Source organism: Crassostrea angulata, chromosome 1 (genome assembly GCF_025612915.1).
Source record: "Crassostrea angulata isolate pt1a10 chromosome 1, ASM2561291v2, whole genome shotgun sequence".
Classification (NCBI taxonomy): Eukaryota; Metazoa; Mollusca; class Bivalvia; order Ostreida; family Ostreidae; genus Magallana; species Magallana angulata.
The window spans coordinates 3,055,043-3,076,650 of record NC_069111.1 but is presented as its reverse complement, the minus strand read 5'-3'; the positions used below and the strand labels follow the sequence as shown (position 1 = coordinate 3,076,650).

At 36.3% G+C, this 21,608-nt stretch overlaps 2 protein-coding genes across 13 annotated transcripts; one reads left to right on the top strand and one right to left on the bottom strand.

The window, feature by feature from the left end:
• Window positions 1-851: 851 nt before the first annotated feature.
• Window positions 852-4,832, top strand: LOC128176659 (uncharacterized). Its single transcript, XM_052843149.1, has 2 exons — window positions 852-1,658; window positions 2,527-4,832. Exons 1-2 carry the CDS (start codon window positions 1,493-1,495, stop codon window positions 2,703-2,705), a joined length of 345 nt encoding a protein of 114 aa, XP_052699109.1. The 5' UTR covers window positions 852-1,492; the 3' UTR covers window positions 2,706-4,832.
• Window positions 3,724-21,608, bottom strand: LOC128176599 (LIM and SH3 domain protein 1-like). Of its 12 annotated transcripts, XM_052843042.1 has the most exons (12): window positions 21,404-21,608; window positions 17,192-17,286; window positions 16,164-16,248; window positions 14,387-14,491; window positions 11,759-11,863; window positions 10,913-11,017; window positions 9,878-10,052; window positions 9,154-9,282; window positions 7,545-7,568; window positions 6,240-6,329; window positions 5,424-5,566; window positions 3,724-5,225 (listed from the first exon to the last, which is right to left on the bottom strand). In XM_052843042.1, exons 1-12 carry the CDS (start codon window positions 21,470-21,472, stop codon window positions 5,049-5,051), a joined length of 1,302 nt encoding a protein of 433 aa, XP_052699002.1. In that variant the 5' UTR covers window positions 21,473-21,608; the 3' UTR covers window positions 3,724-5,048. The 12 variants fall into 12 exon arrangements, with proteins under 12 accessions (XP_052699002.1, XP_052699017.1, XP_052699010.1 ...); XM_052843057.1 differs by lacking the exon at window positions 6,240-6,329; XM_052843050.1 differs by lacking the exon at window positions 7,545-7,568.

Genomic DNA, 21,608 nt, shown 5'->3' with positions numbered 1-21,608 from the left:
TTTTTCTAGATTGCATAAATATGAATAATCAGACAAAATTAGCCGGATAAAGTTTAAGGATTTAAAAAGAACTCGGATTGAGTGAAATATCTTTTAAAAGGATTTTGCATAATTTCAAGCCTCCAAAAATAAGTTAACACTAACTTAATGGACATTAAATTACTGAATAAATATTCAAGATTAATTTTCAGGTTCCATGGGGAGAATGGTCTAGGTTTAGATCAGTATGAAGTAAAAAAAAATAAAACATATTCCTGCTTTTATAAATTGTACGCTTTTTGGTTCAGAGTTATGTCAAATCTAAAAAAGTTGGTACATGTATAAAGTGAGGGACGTGGCCCACGGGCCTCTTATTTGTGCTATCTTTCTTTGAATATTTTCCTTTGTGAATGAAAGTTACCCTATTTTGAAAATGACACAAATAATCTTAATTAATGCTTCTTATATTTTTTGATATCAGTAAAAAAAAATCCAACCTACAAAATCTCCTCGGCAGAAAAAAAGTTGTTATTAGTAACTCATATTTTGTTAAAAGATGTCGCAGAAATTATAACGTCAAAGTTTCCAGGTACTCTTGAAACCGAGTTTTGAAGGTTATTAAGATCAAGTTGGAATAAATAAATGTGGTAACTGAGCTCGTGGCCATAAGTAATCGGATTAATGCGCCTAATGGTCAGTATTTAGGCGCGGATCTTTATAGGTACCACAGCAATAAAAAAGGACGGTCTAACTTTAGACGTCAAATACACAATAAACCTCTTATATTTGCGCCTCATAAACCCTAATGCTCTTCATGTACAAATATAGAACAAAAGGCTGTCGTGTTAAAAATCAAAACTCTATAGATCTTTAATACGTTCCAGTTCTTATGACCCAACTTCTGAATTTAAAGATTGTTTTCTCTGCAAGTTCAAAAACCAAGTTACACATTTGGAAAACTAAAATATCCTTGGGGATTTACTGTATTAGTTTGACTATAGAACGAGTTGGATAGTGATTAGATGAAATCATGAATCGACTGTTGGGATGTGATGTGTTTTATTAAATCCTAGTAAACTCGTGCTAGTCCACATTCGGCCATGATCAGGATTATAGGAACATCCTGATGTTTCTGTGTCCCTCAGGCTTTTGGCTGTGGTTTACTGTTTTACCAAGGGACGTGACACTTTCCTAAGGAGCAGTTACTATTTTGTTCCTTTGGACTGGATATGTATACCTCCGATTCTGATAGAGTATACAATCCGGCACGAGAATTTACAACCGAGCCCCTAGTTTAATCATTTATGTGGATTTAACTATCTATTCTACTATAAATGACACCAAGGTTCAAACCCCTGATGTAGCAACGTAACTATAACAAATCTCATCGAACCAAATTTCAAATTTCTGAGGAAATGTTATAACACGATCTTACAAATAAAATGACAATTTTTCTTTGGAGCCCGTCGGACAGCCACTACTGTATCGTGTTCAGCTGTTTGTGTCTGTGACTATGTCTAGTCGGTGGGACTGGATGCTTGGCATCATCTTTATGGTGGCCATCTCTGTCATTGTCATTGTGGCCACGTTCGCCTGTATCGTCTTCTGTAAGTGTAAGAAGAAACTGAAGCAGGCAAAGACGGTGGGCATCGAACCGACGGCGACGGACGACGACACGGGTAAGGTTCCGGTCGCCGACACCGGTTCTGTGATTACCTACAAATGGCTGTTTCATACAATTATATGTATACATCTACCAAGAATTATTCCCTCTATTACATACGAAAACTTATATTTAATTCATAGCTCTATAGAAACATCTACACGTCCCATTTATCCACTATATATACTATATTTACCTCCTTTAGACGAAGAGCTTGGTATAAAAATATAGCAAAATGTTCAAATTTTAAATGTTTGCATTTTGTCTTTTCTAAATGATAGTTTATGACTATAAAAATATTATAATTTTTAAAAAAAGTTTAAGGTAGATATGATGGTTAGTTTGTTGACCATCCAGCCTCCTTTAATCTGAGATAGATCTGATGGGAACCTTGTCGTCAATGGGCAACCCTCAGCCAGCTATACCACAAATTGGCGTTATGATCCCGAGATGACTGTTCTTCTTATGTTATATATATTATTTAAAATCAAAAGAAACTTTACTATGGTATCAAAGGCATCTCAGTACAAGGGCATTGCATATTTACTCAGATGATGGGATTTGTGTAAAGCTTTTGAAGGGGGTGTAGGAGAATCGAACCGACAGCCTCCCATTTATGGAACATTGTTGGTCTCCGAGATACCACTGAGTTATGTAAAATAATCGATATAAGATTGCTACATCTTTTTCCAACATGACCGCCAAAACCGTTATGAACAAATAACTATCGGGAATTGTGAGTTATAGAACATAATTTATGATCGGACATCGTTAATAACAATGCTTTAACCATATTTCTTCTTTCATTTATATAGACAAGTACTTGTGGTAATACTCCATGATATTATTTATATGTACATGTACAATATGAACACGTTTTTCAGATATTGAGCTGCGCCCTGTGAGTCCCTCGGACATTGGGCGGGGCCGGAAGAAGACGACGCCGGTCACGCCCCTTCACACTCATAGATCCTCCATCACCACCCCTATAGGCTCCTCCCGTCAGTCCAACGACCATTTCTTCTACTCCAGCAGACAGGCCTGGATGTTTGAGCCAGACTGATAGCGTCATTAGACTGAATTGTCAAGTTTTATTGAAAATTTGTGACGGTGTAAAGGCGAAGAGTTGTGTTCCTAATCTGGTGACGGCCTAATGTACTGACTGGAGTAAAGACTTAGGTGGAAGTTACGATGTTAAGGAATGTCAGTGTTATGTTACTGTCTATGTTACAATGAGATCAATATTAGTGGTTATGTAACTGTCTATGTTACAATGAGATCAATATTAGTGTAACAACTGAATGTAAATGTTACTGTCAGTGTTAAAATGAGAACAATATTAGTGTAACAACTGAATGTAAATGTTACTGTCAGTGTTAAAATGAGAACAATATTAGTGTAACAACTGAATGTAAATGTTACTGTCAGTGTTACAATGAGAACAATATTAGTGTAACAACTGAATGTAAATATTACTGTCAGTGTTACAATGAGATCAATATTAGTGTAACAATTGAATGTAAATGTAACTGTCAGTGTTACAATGAGAACAATATTAGTGTAACAACTGAATGTAAATGTTACTGTCAGTGTTACAATGAGAACAATATTAGTGTAACAATTGAATGTAAATGTTACTGTCAGTGTTACAATGAAAACAATATTAGTGTAACAACTGAATGTAAATGTTACTGTCAGTGTCACAATGAGAACAATATTAGTGTAACAATTGAATGTAAATGTTACTGTCAGTGTTACAATGAGAACAATATTAGTGTAACAATTGAATGTAAATGTTACTGTCAGTGTTACAATGAGAACAATATTAGTGTAACAACTGAATGTAAATGTTACTGTCAGTGTTACAATGAGATCAATATTAGTGTACCAACTGAATGTAAATGATACTGTTAGTGTTACAATGAGAACAAAAAATGTAATGCTTTCAATGATACATGGAGTGTGAGGATAACAATAACAATATATTACAGTTAAAATGTAAATGTCTCATTCATTGCAAAACTCTTCATTGTGTAACAGTATGTAATCATTATTATTAAAGACAACAACACAAAATCTGCTAAAATATCTACATAACACTTTAATCAATAATCAGTATTTTATAATTAATGATTAAAAAAAAAGCAAATCCCTTGTTTTGTACACAGAATTCTATAATCCATTACTTTGTACACAGACATATATAGGCAGTTTCTGATTACAGAACCAGTTTTACTCAAATTCTAAAAACAACAACACTTTTACATAGGGAATTTGTTCCATGATTTTTCCTTTTGTTGACAAATTTGATTTAGATCTTCATCTCATTGATCTTCATTCTGATTATGTAACTTTACAGGGAAAAGGGAAGTATTTAACTCCTGTACAAAGTTTGAATTTGTTCAATATAAATATTAAATAACAGCTTGAAATTCTTAAATTATAAACTGCATCTTTGGTTCTGATTAAGACCACCAAGTTTAAAAATTTAAAACTAGAAAAAAAATTAAAATAGTGGTTACACAGGCTATAAAGTAAACGTGCAAAAGAAACGTGATGAAGGATTACAGGGTGAGGCAATGATCCACTTTGTAGATACTTAAAACACTCCACTGACCAAAACACGCCTGCACAGGTCTGGGAGAGCTGTCATTTCTGTTTTAGTAACACGTTAGCGTCTGCTTCAATTCAAAATATAAGTTACTGGCAACTTTATACAAAGGAGCAAAGCTTTGATTTCTAGGTATGCGAACAAGCTTCCAATAAATATAAAATCCTTAAAATCAATTTCTAAATGAATCATAGGAGAGACCCTAGGAGTAGTATGAAATCCTTGTGTACAGGATAAAGAACAGTCACGCTGTCGAATATCACCAGGTTCTACACGAGATACGCCTTAATTAGATTGCACCAATTTGTTTATTCCTTGTAACAATAGGAAGTAGACAAGCTTCACGGCTCAGTGGTTCATGGCACATAGTACTCGTGTTAAGCCAACCATCACTTGACCGGCGGTCAGAGTTCAACACAGAGCCAGGGCCATCATTTAATACTAATGTGAAGCATGAGAGAATAAAATAGACCAACTCTTACATGATGAAAGTGTAGAAAGAAAAAAGGGGAGAATCCTACACAAAATAGGGGATCCCCCAAGCTACCTTACACAATGATGTACATGATCATCTTGTTTTCTTGTTTAAAGAAAAAACACAGGACGATGAGGAAGTAAATAGCATAACATTAACACCGCCTTAAAAACAATGAACTATAGGGCCTATAGCAGCATAACACGCATAATAGACTTAGATAAAAAGGGAAGTAACTTTATAAAAGCTAACATTTCAGTAATAACATTGAACTTTTATAATAACTTTGATAAATTGATTCCTAAATGTTTATCTGGTGCCTAGTTGACTCGGTCCACGTAGTTAGAGGGCAGCATCCCCCGTTCACCGGTTCGCTTGACCGTTCCCTCCATCCAGCCTTCATCGATTGGTTGACACTGGATGATGAGGTCATCCTCCTGGAAGGAGACTTCGTCCGCGTCGGCTGAGGTGTAGTCGTACAACGCCTTACACACCATCTATAAAACATAAACCAGAGTACACGCTCCTATACTAATAAGACCACAATCAAAAAAGAGGCATTTTTTAAACTGCTATTGGTGAAGTTAAAATTGTCTCTGCCTCCTTGAATACTGCTAAAATTTTACTTGAATACAGAATCGATTATCTATAGATCACAAACATTACATATGAAAGACCACATTATTTGACATTACCCCCTCTGAGGCAGGTTGTGGGGGCGGGGGCTGGTAACTCTGGGGGGGAGGCTGGTAACTCTGGGGCGGGGGTTGGTAGCTCTGGGGTGGAGGCTGGTAGCTCTGGGGTGGTGCCTGGTAGCCACGAGGCGGTTCAGGGTCCCCTACAAAAGAGAGTAATCAAATTATTTCTTGTTAAAAACAACACGCAACAAAACATAATCATACTGTATCTATTTTTCACAAAATATGTAAAAATGTCCATCTTTCAGAGAATGACAATTACATCTAATAATGACCATCTTTCATATAATAACATGTGATTATGTCTATCCTCAAGAAAACAGGTTGTTTTTTAATAAGTCTATCTACAAAACCAGCTTAATCATGTCTATCCTACACAATACAAATCATGTCTCAACTAAACAATACAATATGTGTCAGTAATCAAGGCAATCAAATTCTACCAAATAATAAGTGAGTATTAAATCAAGTTAAATTTTTCATGAAATATTAGAGCAAAAGCTGAAGATTGGCAGAATAGCTGGAATTTATTAACTTTACAATGGAAACCCTGTATAAAACACCTCTGAGGATAAAAATTTTAATAATAATTAGTTTTACACTTTCATGTGATGTTAAAGTACACTTTATATCATTTTGACTCCTCTAGAGCTAGAGTAAGTCTAAACTGAGGTGTGGCCCAGCGGGCAATGTTGTCAGCCATAGGTTTTAGACAGGGGGTCTGTCCAAGCTAAGGACAACAAACAGGACTTATATGTCGCGACGACTCTCTTGGCGATGGGACCATTGCCCGACGCCCTACTTAACCATTACCTCCGCTGTATCTGCCAATGGATCCAAACTCATTGTTCAATGGGTCATAGTCAGAAATAGAGCCGGGCTTACGAGTGGGAACCTCCTCCACTGAAAAGACCGAACAAAAAACAGGAGTCACATGCTGTGTTTAGGTCAGAGGCAATGAAGCAAAGCAAAATTCAAAAGTTATCAAGCGAAACAATGGAACTTAACATTAAATGTAGAGCTGATTAATGCAAATCAAGAAAAGTAAGCATTTCATTCATACATGTGTGATTCAGAGAATGTTCAAAAGAAAAATATCTGATGTTTTACATGTCATATAAGAAATCAACCAATGAAGTAATAAATGCTAAAAACCATGATCAGTACCGATAAATGAAAAACAAAACAGCATTGATTATGTTGAAGCAAATAATAAAACTCCTCCTCCGTGGCTGAATTAACTATCCTGAATTCTGCCTTGTATGTGTTTCTCGAGAGTTTTTATTTTTTTTGTTATCATATATTATTATTTTTATTTACTCTTTTAGTCCAAAAAGTTTCATAACATATCTCAAATTTACATCAGGTTTTTCCTATGCAAATTACATATTCTATAATCATAAGCATATTCTTTTCTATAAGACAAACCTCCATTGCATATGCATTTGATACAAATGTGGACCTAAAGGTTTCATACAATTGTGATAATACCAGTAATGAAAAATTTGACTAGTCCCATGAGACCTATCTCCACCCCCCAAAAAATGTATAGACTCCCTTCAGGCTAACTACTAAGGAAAGATCTTGGTCAACAATGCAAACTTTGCCCTCACTGAAGACATAGGTCAGTGTAACTAAGTATAGACTACAATCATTTGTCTTCACAGTAGACCATGGTAATAAAGTGTACATTATTCATTTCTGTCTATATGTTTGATATACCACTGTTGTCTTTGTATCTGTAACAAACATGATATCCATAATAAGTGTAGATTACAATACATGCTTCTGTCAAGTGTCTAAATAGAGTACATAAGCAGATAAATAAAAGTGTCTATCTACAAAACAGACACTTTACCAGGGTGTTGACTACAAGCTTTTTACTATTGCACACAACCACCAAAGATCTGAAGCAAGTTAAAGATGTGACAAGAAGAAAAAGCTAAAAAAATCTTGATTATATCTGCACATGAGAAGATATCAATCCAAGATCAAGTAATATTAAATGATAAACGGTATATCACATTCCTCAGTATGTTAATGGAAATGCTTTAATTCTGATCAATGGAGATGAAGAATTAGACGGTTAGCATTAAACATGGTTATGAGCAGCCTTACCCTCCTCAAAAACATCTGGACCCTCTGAATCAAGAAAGAATGAATACATATACAGTCAAATGTATATCAGACTTGTATTGGATTATTTGGCCATTTCATTACCCTTTGGGTCTTACATTAAGGCCCCCCCCCCCCCCCCCACTTGCTGCTTCCCCATTTGGTCCCTGGGATATGGAAGTTGTGTACCGGAAGTTTCCTTCCTGTTTATTGAGCCCAGTACACTAGTACCTTTACAATTAGTTTATGTAATCAGGAAGAAGTTTCTTGGGAAATGGAACAAATTTGGATGACTAAGAAAGAAAATTGTAACCTTCTGTAATGTCTTCTTGTCATCTTCTATCAACACTTATCAAAATAAAAATTGAATGTTATCCTTAACTCTGATTACATGAGCCCTCCCCTTTCCATTTCCATGATTTGTCCCTAGTTCTATGGTCCAGTTGTTCTTGTCTTGAATTAATAACTACTCCCTGAAAATGCAACAACAAAGGATTTCTCCCTCATTTGCAGGATAACTTAGCACTACTGGTAACAGACAGTTAGTTGGAGGGGAACAATCAACAAGTAAAAAGTAAGCCCTGTATCAGGCTTTTACAGGCATTCCAATCATCTGAACAACATAACATGCAGTCCGGGGACATCCAAGGAATTTCTAAATTTAGGGTTACATGCAAGATGCATTGCCACATTACATTCCCATTAAAACCCACAAATCGCTCCCATCCCTTACTGCTGGGATGATGAAGACTTTAGTATGGTCAAAGGATTAAGATTCACCTTTCGAGAACTTACCTTTTGAAGTAAAATTAAGAAATCAAACAAAGATTTCAAATTTTTTTTCATACTACATGTCATAACATAGCTTAAAAACTTTAATGGAATCTTTGACAGTTGTACAGTGTACGAGATATAGAGTTTATTTATGTACACAGTATCATTATTAAATAGATAAGAAAATTAAATCTAAAAGAAAAACAACCATTAATATCATGATTTAGCATTAAACAACAAAGCACATGCATCATCCATGAAGGTTTCCTGTTTATTTGAGATTCTAGAGTTTTGTTTTTAGTAAACAGCTGATAAAGTTAAAATAAAAATGTTAATTATGAGGAAGAAAGGTAAAGAAAATTGTAAATATTTGTCTTAAATAGAGAGTAAATAGAAGGGAGTCCTATTGACTTCCACGCTGTCAGTCAAGTTAACATTGGTTACCCACGACCATGCCAGAAGCATGCACACTAAAGTCTATAGAATGCACCAAACTAATGTCCAGGAAAAAATTAAAAAAGTGTGTACCTTGTTCTAGGAAAGACAAATAAAAAACAAAAGGAAACTGAAGTCAACTTCTAGTAAAGATTTAAGTCATTTGAAAAACTGTGTCAAAGGTGCGTGTAGGTGATTATCAACAAAATTGAACAAGTTATTCTACTGCTTTATCTTGCTATTAAAAGTTCACACATTACTAGCAAAACTTGTTAAATCATTCAACATAGACTTGTAAAAGTTTCAATCATGCCTACTCCTAAGAGCTTTATCTTAATTTTTCCACACAAAAGCTTTCGAGCAGCTATAGCGGTCTGTGGACACATTGAGGGCACTCACTCACCTTTTCCGATGCTTGAGTCGTAAACAACACGGGCTTGCGAGTTTCTCATGGAGTATGGGGTGCCTCCAGTATTAGCAGGGGTGGGGTCATAATCAGTTATCCTTCCAGGCTGAGTACGACTGGGGACTTCTAAAAATGTCGGCAAGGAAAGAATAGGCAATCATGCATAAAACAGTGAGAGAGTTAGAATCAGAGAAAATTCAGGTTACAACAGATTTGCGTGGTCAGTCTCTGAGTATTTACAATGACATACAGACAAGTAGAGTCTATAATTAATACAGATCTTTTGCTGGAAGAATGAACAAGTCTCTTGAATAGAAGTAAAACATGTAGCAGACGCAGGCATAAAATTAAAAGTTAACTTTAAAATCTTAGAGAGACATCAGAGACATCTTGGAGAGACTTGCTGCAGAAATTATCACTGATTAGATGAAGGAAATTCTGAGAACACACTGTACAATGTCTTGGATAGCATACTGTTATTTTACTAATACAAATTTATAATGGTATCTTATTATCGTAATTATCAGTATCTGAGAGGTTGGTTAGGGGTCACAATGTGACATGTTCTGTGTGCACACACTGTGACATCTGTGCTGTGTGCACAAACAACAGTGCTGAGGTCCCCTAGGAACTGTAGACTGTTCCCACAAACACACACACACATCTGTGCTGAGGTCCCCCTGGGACCTGTAGACTGGTTCCCTGTCCCCGTGGTACATACCTCTGGCCTCCCGGTCCGGGCGTTTCTGCTCCATCTCGCTGAGCTGGTCGCGGACTTTGTGGTACTCCACATTGCTCTGGATGGCGGTGTTCTGCTTGATCCGCATCATCTCCGGATCATCCACCACGGTCAGCTTCTTGCCCTTCATCTTCTCAAAATCTGCATGGTATTTGATCTGTTCATAGAAACGTCAGACTCACTAATCCAATCTCTCACTGTCCCACAGTTTTGATTTATTCTGTATAATTATCAAAAGTTTTCATACTTTCACTGATTTGTCTAAATGGATATCTTAGATTTTGACCTAGATACCAATGTGTACCCTGTATCAACAATATCAACGCAATCACACAACTCACAAAGGTATGAGGTTAACACATCAAATGCAGGCTGATGTTAGTATCCAAACATTCAACTTAATTAATGGTTTAATTAAAACTTGTAAAACCATGCAAAATGCCATGTCATGTCATCAACAATGGTATAATGGTAATATGAAGGATCATACTATTCTGGCTCTAGAACCATTGTCAAACAGTTTAATACATTAATCGTATAAAGTACATCAGAATTGTTCAAATATCAAACAATACTGGTACATGTAATATGAAGGATACTAATCTCTTACAGTTTAATACATTAATTGTAAAAAGTACATCAGAATTGTTCAAATATCAAACAACACAGTAGGGTATGAACTCCACTCTATATCACTGCAGATGTTCACATGGTCATTCATGGCCCATGCTGATATACTGAGGGGCGGTGGACAAAGGGATATAACTCTTATCATGTTGCATATTATTCAGCAAGGGGATATACCTCTCATCACACAGGGTATTTTGTTCACCCATTCAAACAAAAAAATAATAAAAAACATTTTTTTACCATATATTGAAAAAAAAAAATGCATAAACCATGTCACAAACATCTGTAATGTGATCTGCTCAGACTTCTGCAAACAAACTTGAGAAAAATAAAATATCAATGAATGAAATTCTCCTTGTGACATTCCAAGCAAGGCTATTACATTACCAAGCTGATGTTTTCCATATTACGGCGGTGTGTTTTCATTTCTACAGTGTCAGGAACCTGGTAACAAATCCCTCTAGAATCCGTGAAGTCCTTTTGATACTGAATCTAAACGGCAAGGAGTTTCACATTGAAATAAACTGCACATTGAGACATCCATAACGTCTTGAGAAATGTTACGATTCAGATTCAAACATTTCTGGAACATTTCAATGAGTAAGAAGACTTTCCGTGACATTTAATTAATGTTAAATGCAATTTTTATAAAATTCTGCTGCTATGAGCTATTATCTATTTGAATTATGCCAGGCATTGGGCGAAAAGGATGTTTTGAAATTTGGATGGATATCCAAGTGCCGTGGGGTTTGCATAGCATGTCAAACAAGTCCTGGGTTTTTCTGTGACCAAAAAAAAAGCAGGCTGAAAGATGAACTGGGGTGGGGGAGCTTCTTTGCAATTTATAAGACTTAGGTACAGCTGAGTTTGAACAGGAGAAAGGAATCTCGTTCACATGCTTGTACCGCTACCACACTGAGTAGTTGAAGCTCTGCAGGTTTTGAAGTGTCTAGGGAGTGGCTTCAACTATAAGGGTATATTTATAGACTTGAATTGTTTAAAATTCTTGTGATACCCTTTACACCAATCAAAGCAAGAAATAACATTCCAAACAAAAGCAGTGATAGGTCAATTTCAGTGTTTTATTATGCTGACTGATTGGTTAATGTTAAATAAAAAAAACATCCAGTCATCTCCACTCGTTTAAAACTGTTAGACTACAGTGACACAGTACTTATAACAATGGCTGCCCAACACACTGGTAGGGCGAGGCGGAACACAATGAGACTTTACCAAGCTGACGTTCTTGGTATTGGTAAGCTGTGTTTTCATGACCGGGGTATCCGTAACACAGGTGAAGCTTGATTTGGACTCCTCGAAGTTTCGATGATACTCGATCTGTCATTAAAAAACAGACATCTCGAGATATTGTCTCACGAATTCATCTCATTTATCATTGTCACTTTCAGATGTTAATTAACTGTACACAAATCAAGAAATCCTTTTCTAAGTTAAAACAGTGATGTGACATGCATGTGGCTTCATGCAGCTTTAACATCACTGTCAATATCTGGAAATTTCATGCTTTATACAGCTGTGTTAGTGGATTAGAATTCTCAGATAATGGCAGACACACGGCTGGTAGCCATCATGACATGGTAACTGGAGTGTAGCCCTTGGTAGTATCTAGGTATTCTACCCAGTGCACTGAATCTGATGGTGTACAATGTAGAAATGAGGGTTATTTAATAATTTATTAGGTTCTATGGTATTGGGGAAATATTAAACATACAGTCATTCTCCAAATGCAGAAATCTGACTACCATTTAAAAGATTTTGTATCAAGTTTCTTTGAATTCATAATCATTTATTGTTTTAAACAAACCAAGTAAAACCTACACAATGGAACAATGATCTATTTTAATCATGATTTTGTAACATTGTGATTAAGGAATTAAAATTCTGTGTCAATATGAGGATTCATAACCTTTGAAATCAGAAACTAGACTTTGAAATATGCATAATATTACAAATGTGAGTAAAGGAAGCATGGGAAGGAAATAGACGGTCTTCTGCATGGCTTCCCTGTATCTGTGTAAACTTCCTTCTGGTGTTTGCTCCCCACTTTTACTGGGATATGTAACACCCACTAACTCTGTATTTACAATACAATTATAAATCAAGTGTTCTCTAATCAGGTACTAGAGTGAGGACAGGATTAACCAGGGAATCAGAACTGGGACAAACTGTACACAGAACTGATGCTGGGACAGGGTCTAGGTATTAATAAATTATAAAGTAAAAAGTTCCTCTGTCAATCAAGTTACACGGTCATGTTTCATACAAGCTGTAACTGTACCAAGACAGAATGATCAATACATGTAATATACAAGTGAAAAGCTGTCAATGTGACAGCAAACCGGGTTTTCTTTTATGTAAACTGTATCCATAATCCATGTCAACCCTTATCCAGTGAAATGGAGTACCCTACATGTATATGCAACATTTTGCCAAAAAATGACTAAGTTCAAAAGCTAGTATTTTTTTCATAAATTATCGGAAATCAAAATCCTAGCAATATGCACACCTCTGATATATGTATAATTGATCTGCAAAAGAACAACTTCCTATCTTGAGAACTGTAGGAGGAGTTATCCGTACAATGAGGGTACCCTATATGCAATATTTTGCCAAAAAATGACTAAGTTCAAAAGCTGGTATTTTTTCGATAAATTATCAGAAATCAAAATCCTAGCAATATGCACACCTCTGATATATGTACAATTGATCTGCAAAAGAACAACTTCCTATCTTGAGAACTGTAGGAGGAGTTATCCGTACAATGAGGGTACCCTATATGCAATATTTTGCCAAAAAATGACTAAGTTCAAAAGCTGGTATTTTTTCGATAAATTATCAGAAATCAAAATCCTAGCAATATGCACACCTCTGATATATGTACATTTGATCTGCAAAAGAACAACTTCCTATCTTGAAAACTGTAGGAGGAGTTATCCGTACAATGAGGGTACCCTATATGCAATATTTTGCCAAAAAATGACTAAGTTCAAAAGCTGGTATTTTTTCGATAAATTATCGGAAATCAAAATCCTAGCAATATGCACACCTCTGATATATGTACAATTGATCTGCAAAAGAACAACTTCCTATCTTGAGAACTGTAGGAGGAGTTATCCGTACAATGAGGGTACCCTATATGCAATATTTTGCCAAAAAATGACTAAGTTCAAAAGCTGGTATTTTTTAGATAAATTATCGGAAATCAAAATCCTAGCAATATGCACACCTCTGATATATGTACAATTGATCTGCAAAAGAACAACTTCCTATCTTGAGAACTGTAGGAGGAGTTATCCGTACAATGAGGGTACCCTATATGCAATATTTTGCCAAAAAATGACTAAGTTCAAAAGCTGGTATTTTTTCGATAAATTATCGGAAATCAAAATCCTAGCAATATGCACACCTCTGATATATGTACAATTGATCTGCAAAAGAACAACTTCCTATCTTAAAAACTGTAGGAGGAGTTATCCGTACAATGAGGGTACCCTTTTGGCAGCCGCCCGCCCGCCCGCCCGCCATCCGCCCGCCCGCCCGCCATTTTCACCATTTTAATAACCGGATTTTTCCATTGGAAAACCCGGTTAAAAACCAATAAAATCCTGGAAAATTTCAGAATACCGGGCAATTAATGTCATGTTCATGTGGCCTGTACATGCAATAAAATATTAGTTAATCAACAAACTTAAACTGCAAAGCAATGACTGCAATAACTCTTGGCATGATCCGTGGTTAATTCTACAACACTGACATCCAGGGGCACATAACTCCTCACATGGAGCGGGGACAAGGGAGCTAACTCTGACTACACGTGCCAAGTGATACGTATAGCAATACCAGACTGATATTCTTGGTGTTCTGTTGGTGACGTAACATATCGGGGGTGTCCGCTACTTGTGTGTACGATCCCTTCTGTCTCTCAAAGTCGCTGTGGTATTGGACCTGTGTCAGAATACCAACTATGACATTATTACAGAAACAGACAGACAAACAAACCGGTGACCAGACTTCCTTGATGTTGTCCAACTGTGTGGAGTCAATAAAAGGTTAATAAAAAGAATCAGTCCGATGCGGCCTATGCCATTGGCGGTAACTTTCAGAAAAAGTTGAATGCTTATGAGCCCTGCTGTTAGCTTTGGAATCATCTTTAGTCAGGTTAAAATAATCACATGCTTCTAAAAATAATCTATGATGTACAGTTTTTCCAGAAAAAAACCTTATATTTAAAAGATAAAATAGTTAATGAACTTTCAAGTGTTACACCCCCTCCCCCTTCCCTGCTTGGTATTATTTTTAATAAAAATTAAATCTAGCATTAGCCTCAACTCAACCCTAACCTTGGATCCTAGACCTTCTAATAATCTACATTTCTTGAACTTGGTAGCAGCGGAGCTTCCCTCTGCATGGTAAATTAAACAATGTATCAGCTACTTCCTCTGAAGCAGACGTTCTGCTAGGTCATCACTGTGTACATCACTAGCATCTCTCTGAGCTCAGGGAAAAAAATCTGTTCTACGCAGATCTTAAGGAACCTCAGGTTCTTTACTTAGTCTTGGTTATTTTGATGTTATTTTGATACATGTATTGGTCATGTGAACAAATATTTATTAATTATTTAATCATTTGTACACAATTTTTTTCTTGACAACAATGGCTGCTGCTTGGATCACTCAAACAGCATAGCGCAGCATATATCGTATAATCGTGACAATGAGCACATACAAACTGCGTTGTTTAATTATTTCTGTCCGGTTATTGCCTCTTTTTGTGCAGTGTTTACATTAGCTCACTTATCACTGGCTGAGGGGACTTTCTTCCTTGCTTTTTCTTTCTTTACTCATATACACACTTGTAGGCAGTTATGAAGAAAATATAACTACAAGTGAGGCACTTTATCCAACTCTCACATCTCATGGCAGGAAGTTATTTCTGATTTTACAGTTACAACTAAATGTCTGTAAATAGATTACTGAATGGGCAGGAATAAATTCATACAAATCAACAAATGTTTCATCTTGTAATTCAGGACATGTGACCTACACTTCAAGATTTGAATAGTTTCATTTCTTAGATTATGTAACTTAGGTAAACTTCTTATAATTTTGTCAGTTTTTTAATCCAATGCTAAATAAAGTGTGTATTATCCAAGTATTAGTAAAAAAAAAACTTATTCCTGATTTGGTAAGGTAATTTGTACAATAACAATTGTACAAACAAACAGTCTAGAACTCTCCACAAACAACAATTCTCTCTGACTCAATCTGGAATGTCTTACAGGGATTGTGTTCAAACTGCTGACATCAGTTGTGTACATCTATTTATCTTTGTCTTCAGGCAGAAATGTGATGTTTTATCTCTCTCTCTCTCTCTCTCTCTCTCTCTTTCTCTCTCTCTCTCTGATTGTCCTGATACTCACATTGCTCTGTACTTCGGTGTTCTCTCTCTCTCTCTCTCTTTCTCTCTCTCTCTCTCTCTCTCTCTCTCTCTCTCTCTCTCTCCTGATACTCACATTGCTCTGTACTTTGGTGTTCTCTCTCTCTCTCTCTCTCTCTCTCTCTCTCTCTCTCTCTCTCTCTCTCTCTCTCTCTCTCTCTCTGATTGTCCTGATACTCACATTGCTCTGTACTTTGGTGTTCTGTTTGATTCTCTGGTTCTCCGGTGTGTCAGCTACAGCAGTGAATGAGGTGGTGGGGTAGTGACTACAAAACAGACACAGCATCGTCAGTAATGTAACAACAAACACAGAATCGTCCGTAATGTCACAACAAACACAGCATCATCAGTAATGTCACAATAGACACAGCATCATCACCATCAATAATGTCACAACAGACACAGCATCATCACCATCAATAATGTCACAACAGACACAGCATCATCAGTAATGTCACAACAGACACAGCATAAATAATGTCACAACAGACACAGCATTGTCAATAATGTCACAACAGACACAGCATCATCAGTAATGTCACAACAGACACAGCATCATCACCATCAATAATGTCACAACAGACACAGCATCATCAGTAATGTCACAACAGACACAGCATCATCACCATCAATAATGTCACAACAGACACAGCATCGTCAATAATGTCACAACAGACACAGCATCGTCAATAATGTCACAACAGACACAGCATCGTCAGTAATGTCACAACAGATAAAGCATCAGATTCTGTGTCTATTGTGACATTATTGAGGATGCTGTGTCTGTTGCTGTGACATTATTGATGATGCTTTGTCTGTTGTGACATTACTGATGATGCTGTGTCTGTTGCTGTGACATTACTGACACAACAGATACAGCATCGTTGGCAATATCTACACAGTAGACCATTCATATTGTGTATAATTTATTTTCAATGAAAAACTTCATGTTTGAATTTGTTTCTAACATCAATTTTATGATGAGTTTTTTCAGTCCCCCAAAGTTCGTCATATTTTTTTAAAAGTTCATTGACAATATCATTTTTATTGTTGCGGTGATTATTTGATCTTGAATGATATGAAGACTTGCTCTGTGCATGATAAATATGTGCCTCTCTTTGATATTGCAAGCACTTGTTACTTACACGCAAGAAATCTGTAGTATTAATCTACGACTTCATAATCTCCAATCTACGACAATAGACTTACACATTGCAGTAGGGTATCTTGTTGTAGCCTTTGTAGTTTTTCATATTCAAGGTCATGTTGCAAACCTCGCACTTGAAACATGCTTTGTGCCAAAACTGAAAGTAAAAAAATTATCAAAAATGAAACATACACAGCAAGAAGGTCTCTGTCAGATCAAGAAATATAAATGAGGAAAACAAGCGTCCTTATCTTGGAGGAATGGCCATATATAATCATGTTGATTACAAGTAGATATGTACACATCTTTATTTCATCATCCCCCTCCCCCGCATTTTTGGTTTTGTAATTTATTTCAATTCTGTAAGTCTAGGAATAGAATTGTGATTTTGAGCGTTTGTAGGATTGCGTTAACTTTGGCAGTGGTTGTAAGATTGCTACGTAGATTACTCACTGAAGAATGTCAGGAATTCTACGATTACGAGGGATTCAAAATCCCAGACAATGATTCCAGCAATTAGTAATTGACAAAAGAGATGTGGTCTTTGTCTGAGATAAGGAGACTGGCCACTAAGCCTGTAGCTGGCCTCTTGCTGATACAACACCTGATTATCTCATAAAACACTACAGAGATGAAGTAGAGCAGGGAAAGTATGATCAGTGAATACAAACTCCCCTAAACAAATACCGCCAAAATAAACACCGAATGCCAGGGCCAGCAAATACAGACAAACAATCACACATTTATTTCAGTTATAGTTATTGTAGCTTATCATAAGCTCAGATTATACTGATTACAATCCTCAATAATTATTGACTGGACCCATCTCACCCTTAGATGTCAACCGCTTAAAATATAAAATATATAAATTTATATCTGATTTTACATGATTCTTGATCACACCAAGTTAGTATATCAACTTCAGGTCTCTTCATCTCTATGTGTAACAAGATCATGTATCCTCCCGCTGGCTGTCATATATATATATATATACACTCCCTAGTACCTTTACTGGTAACTCTCAACAAGTGTGGGCCTTGGTTCATTGTCTGATGAACAGCGATTGGGAGAGATAACTGGAGGAATTTCTCCCAATGCCCGTGAACCACACCGGCAAGCTCTCCAGCTGAGGATGTTGTGATAGCACTTCCGAACTGGAATCTGTGTTTTTTATACCTCGTAATCTATATGCTGTACAGCAGCTAGATGAATACTAGTCATTCTTAAATATTACAACGGTTAACATGACTGTCTGTCAGTCTGCAATGTTTCACAAAACAACTGTACTAAGCAGATTTCTTGGCCAAGTTCCCCCGCATAGGAGTTTGAAACTGCCAATGTGAGGGAGTAAGCATTGCCTATCATCTGCCGTCACATTGAAACATTGTACTGAGCTTGACTGGACATTTATTGAAACTGTGACTTGATGAACATGTTTTGTGATGTGAAGGATAGGTTATACACATACAAACACTACCACCACCTGAGAATAAACACCTCAATATTACATGTGTAGTCTAAAAATAATCACTAAAATATTGAAATGTTTAGAGAATACTTATGGTATTTCCCTATGATTTACGCTACACTTCACGCTTCTCCAATAAACTTAACGTAAAACTTCAGGGCACGACTGGTACATCGTGCACTCCTGATTATAATTAAAACCAAGAAGTTCATTGCAGACTGAAACATATAATGCATTCCATATTATGCATTTCAGTTTCCTGATGGGTTTTTTTTGTGTGTGTGTGTGTGGCTGAGTTCCAAGTTTGAGTGGCAGCCTTCTGTGCAGCAGGTTTTGAGAACACCCCTGGCCGCTTTGGATACTTAGGATGTAAGATGTAACAAAGCTTAAACTATCAACACTTCCTGAGCGAAGTACCGTTAGAGATGTACAGTTCTACAATTTGCGTACTTACTTAAATCCTTCACCTAGTTTTTGTAATTGTTTCAAGCACTGTACAGAAACATGTAGAAGCCAACAACAATCGCACAGTTATAACTTTTTAAATATTTTTAATACAATTCATCTGAATATTTAAATAATACCATCTCTTTCAAAACATTTCAATACTGGTGACTGTGATCTGTATTATAAGACATTTTTTAACGGGTCTTGAAATAGCCCCTGAATTAAAGCATCAACAAAATGAATCATTGCACACCATGACCATAATAGGTAAAACATGATGGCTACTCATGCATATAAATGAGGCCAACTCTTAATCAATGGCTACAATTAAATTCCACAAGATCCCAGCAGCTGATTCCATTTAACACCTGTCTCGACCTGACAGCAGTCCTTTAGATCATTTACACCTGTTTAAAATACCTGTCCTCCATAATGTACTCAAAGCTTTACCTACACTTAGATTTAACTTAGCATGTGGTTACGGTACCCTTGCGCGTAAGTCTTGCTGTTCACAGAATTAAGTTGAATTAAACATTGGGACTTAACCTTTCACAGAGACATAAATGCATATTATTAAAAATCAGGGCATTCAGCTCTTGTACCTGCTCTTATCTATTTAAAACTCCTAGATCTACACTCATATTTTCGTGCAGTGAGATAACAATAAGATTTGTATACTTGGCTGATAAGATAGCTGTGTAAATATGGCAGTGTTGTGTGGATTCTCTCTCCTCCATAGGGGGAGGGATAACCTGCCCTCTATTTGGAATTCTTGATTCACTATATTTATTTTTGGTTTTCCTCGCAAACATTCCAAAACAAAGGAGTTGTCAACTATCACAACAAACGTTCACATAGCTGACCCTCCAGTCATCGACTTTATCAGAAACTTGTCAACAGATGGTAGTCCACCGAGTCCGTGCTCGGTGATGCATGACGTGACACACTTCATCAGTCAATCACCGTTTGGCTCTGCTGTAGGTCAAACGAGGGCTTATCAATATTCTGATCGGTGAGATTTTTGTTTGTAGAGCCCATGCTGACAGTTATTACTGATCAAGAAATTTATGTGTGTCACCAATTAAGGTCATGCCCATTAATTAGAAACAGGTTACACATGCTAATTACTATGGCATGTTTTACAGGTAATGGGTGTCAGAACATATGTACAATGAGTGACATGGTTGTAACTGCAGTCAATAACCAGAGTATTTGTATTGTATATTAACAGCAAATTAATGCTGAATTGAAGATCTCTATATTTGGGGAAATACTCCAAAAACTTACATTGTGCAAAATTCGACAACTTCCTTCAAACCAAATATAGCAGGCACTGGGATGTATAAAAAAAACATTTTCCACTTTTGTAGAAACCACATTCAACAGAAGTGTGTGCTTCTATGTCTTGAGAAGACTTGAGGAACCAACACGAACATTAATGCATGTACTTCAAAATCTACCAACAAAGCTGATGAGAACCCCACAGAAAAGGCTCTGAATTCAGAGTCTGAAGAGGCAATCCTTTTAGCAGAATCTTTTTGTACAATGAGATGAACCGAGAATTTTGCCTTGGTTTCCCCCTTATTTTTTCAGTAGGACAATCAGAGTAAAAGAATGGCAACACATGAGTCACAGTTCTGTACCTACACATACAAGTGTAATAACAGTAGTCCTATCTAACCACATATTACAATGTAAGATGGAACAGATGATTTATCTACAATCCAGAATTTGTACGTTTTGTGTAAAAGCAAATGACCTCCTCTAAAACCAATGAAGCCTATTATGTAATATGTATTTACCTCCATAACACAATCATCTTTTATCTAACTTTAATATATATTTGAACACAAAAAATACTGAATTCTAATATAAATAAACATGAAAATTTTTATTTCATGTAAAATATTGCAAAAATTAGTAATCTTCCTACCTAAAAATTGATTCAATTCTCTCAGTTTTGACTGAACATCAATAATAAACATTGTTCTATGATCCTGATTTTCTTGAGTGAAACTTTTTACGTTAGTTAAACAAGAATTTAGTTCATTAATATAGTTTTCACATATTTGTTCAATAGGATAAACATCATTACATCAAAACACTAGGTCCATAAGCCTAAGTTAGAGATGTTGTAACAAGGTTTGAATATCGGTCCCGCCCATTTTTCAACAGTAGCTGTACATCTAAAGATGATAGATTCAATATCTACCTCAAATCAAATTGTATCGCTTATAAAACTATTTCCTATTACTATCTCAGTATCCGTATCGAGGGTATTTATATTGTATAATCTGAAGCAAGAGGAGGGGGCACGGATTAGCCTCCAACAGAAGCCTCCATTATTCAAATTACCGACCTTGTCCAGGCATTTCAGTTCCTCCGTGGGGTAAACTGTCTTCTCGCACTTTGCACACTTCTTGCTCATTGTGAATGTCACCACTGAAGTAATCACATAAATTAAAATCACTCAAATTGAAATCAAAACACGATACTCTAGTTTCAACTTCCAAATAGGTATGAGATACTTGAAGCCCCTTTTCTAATGCGGAAGTGATGTCAGA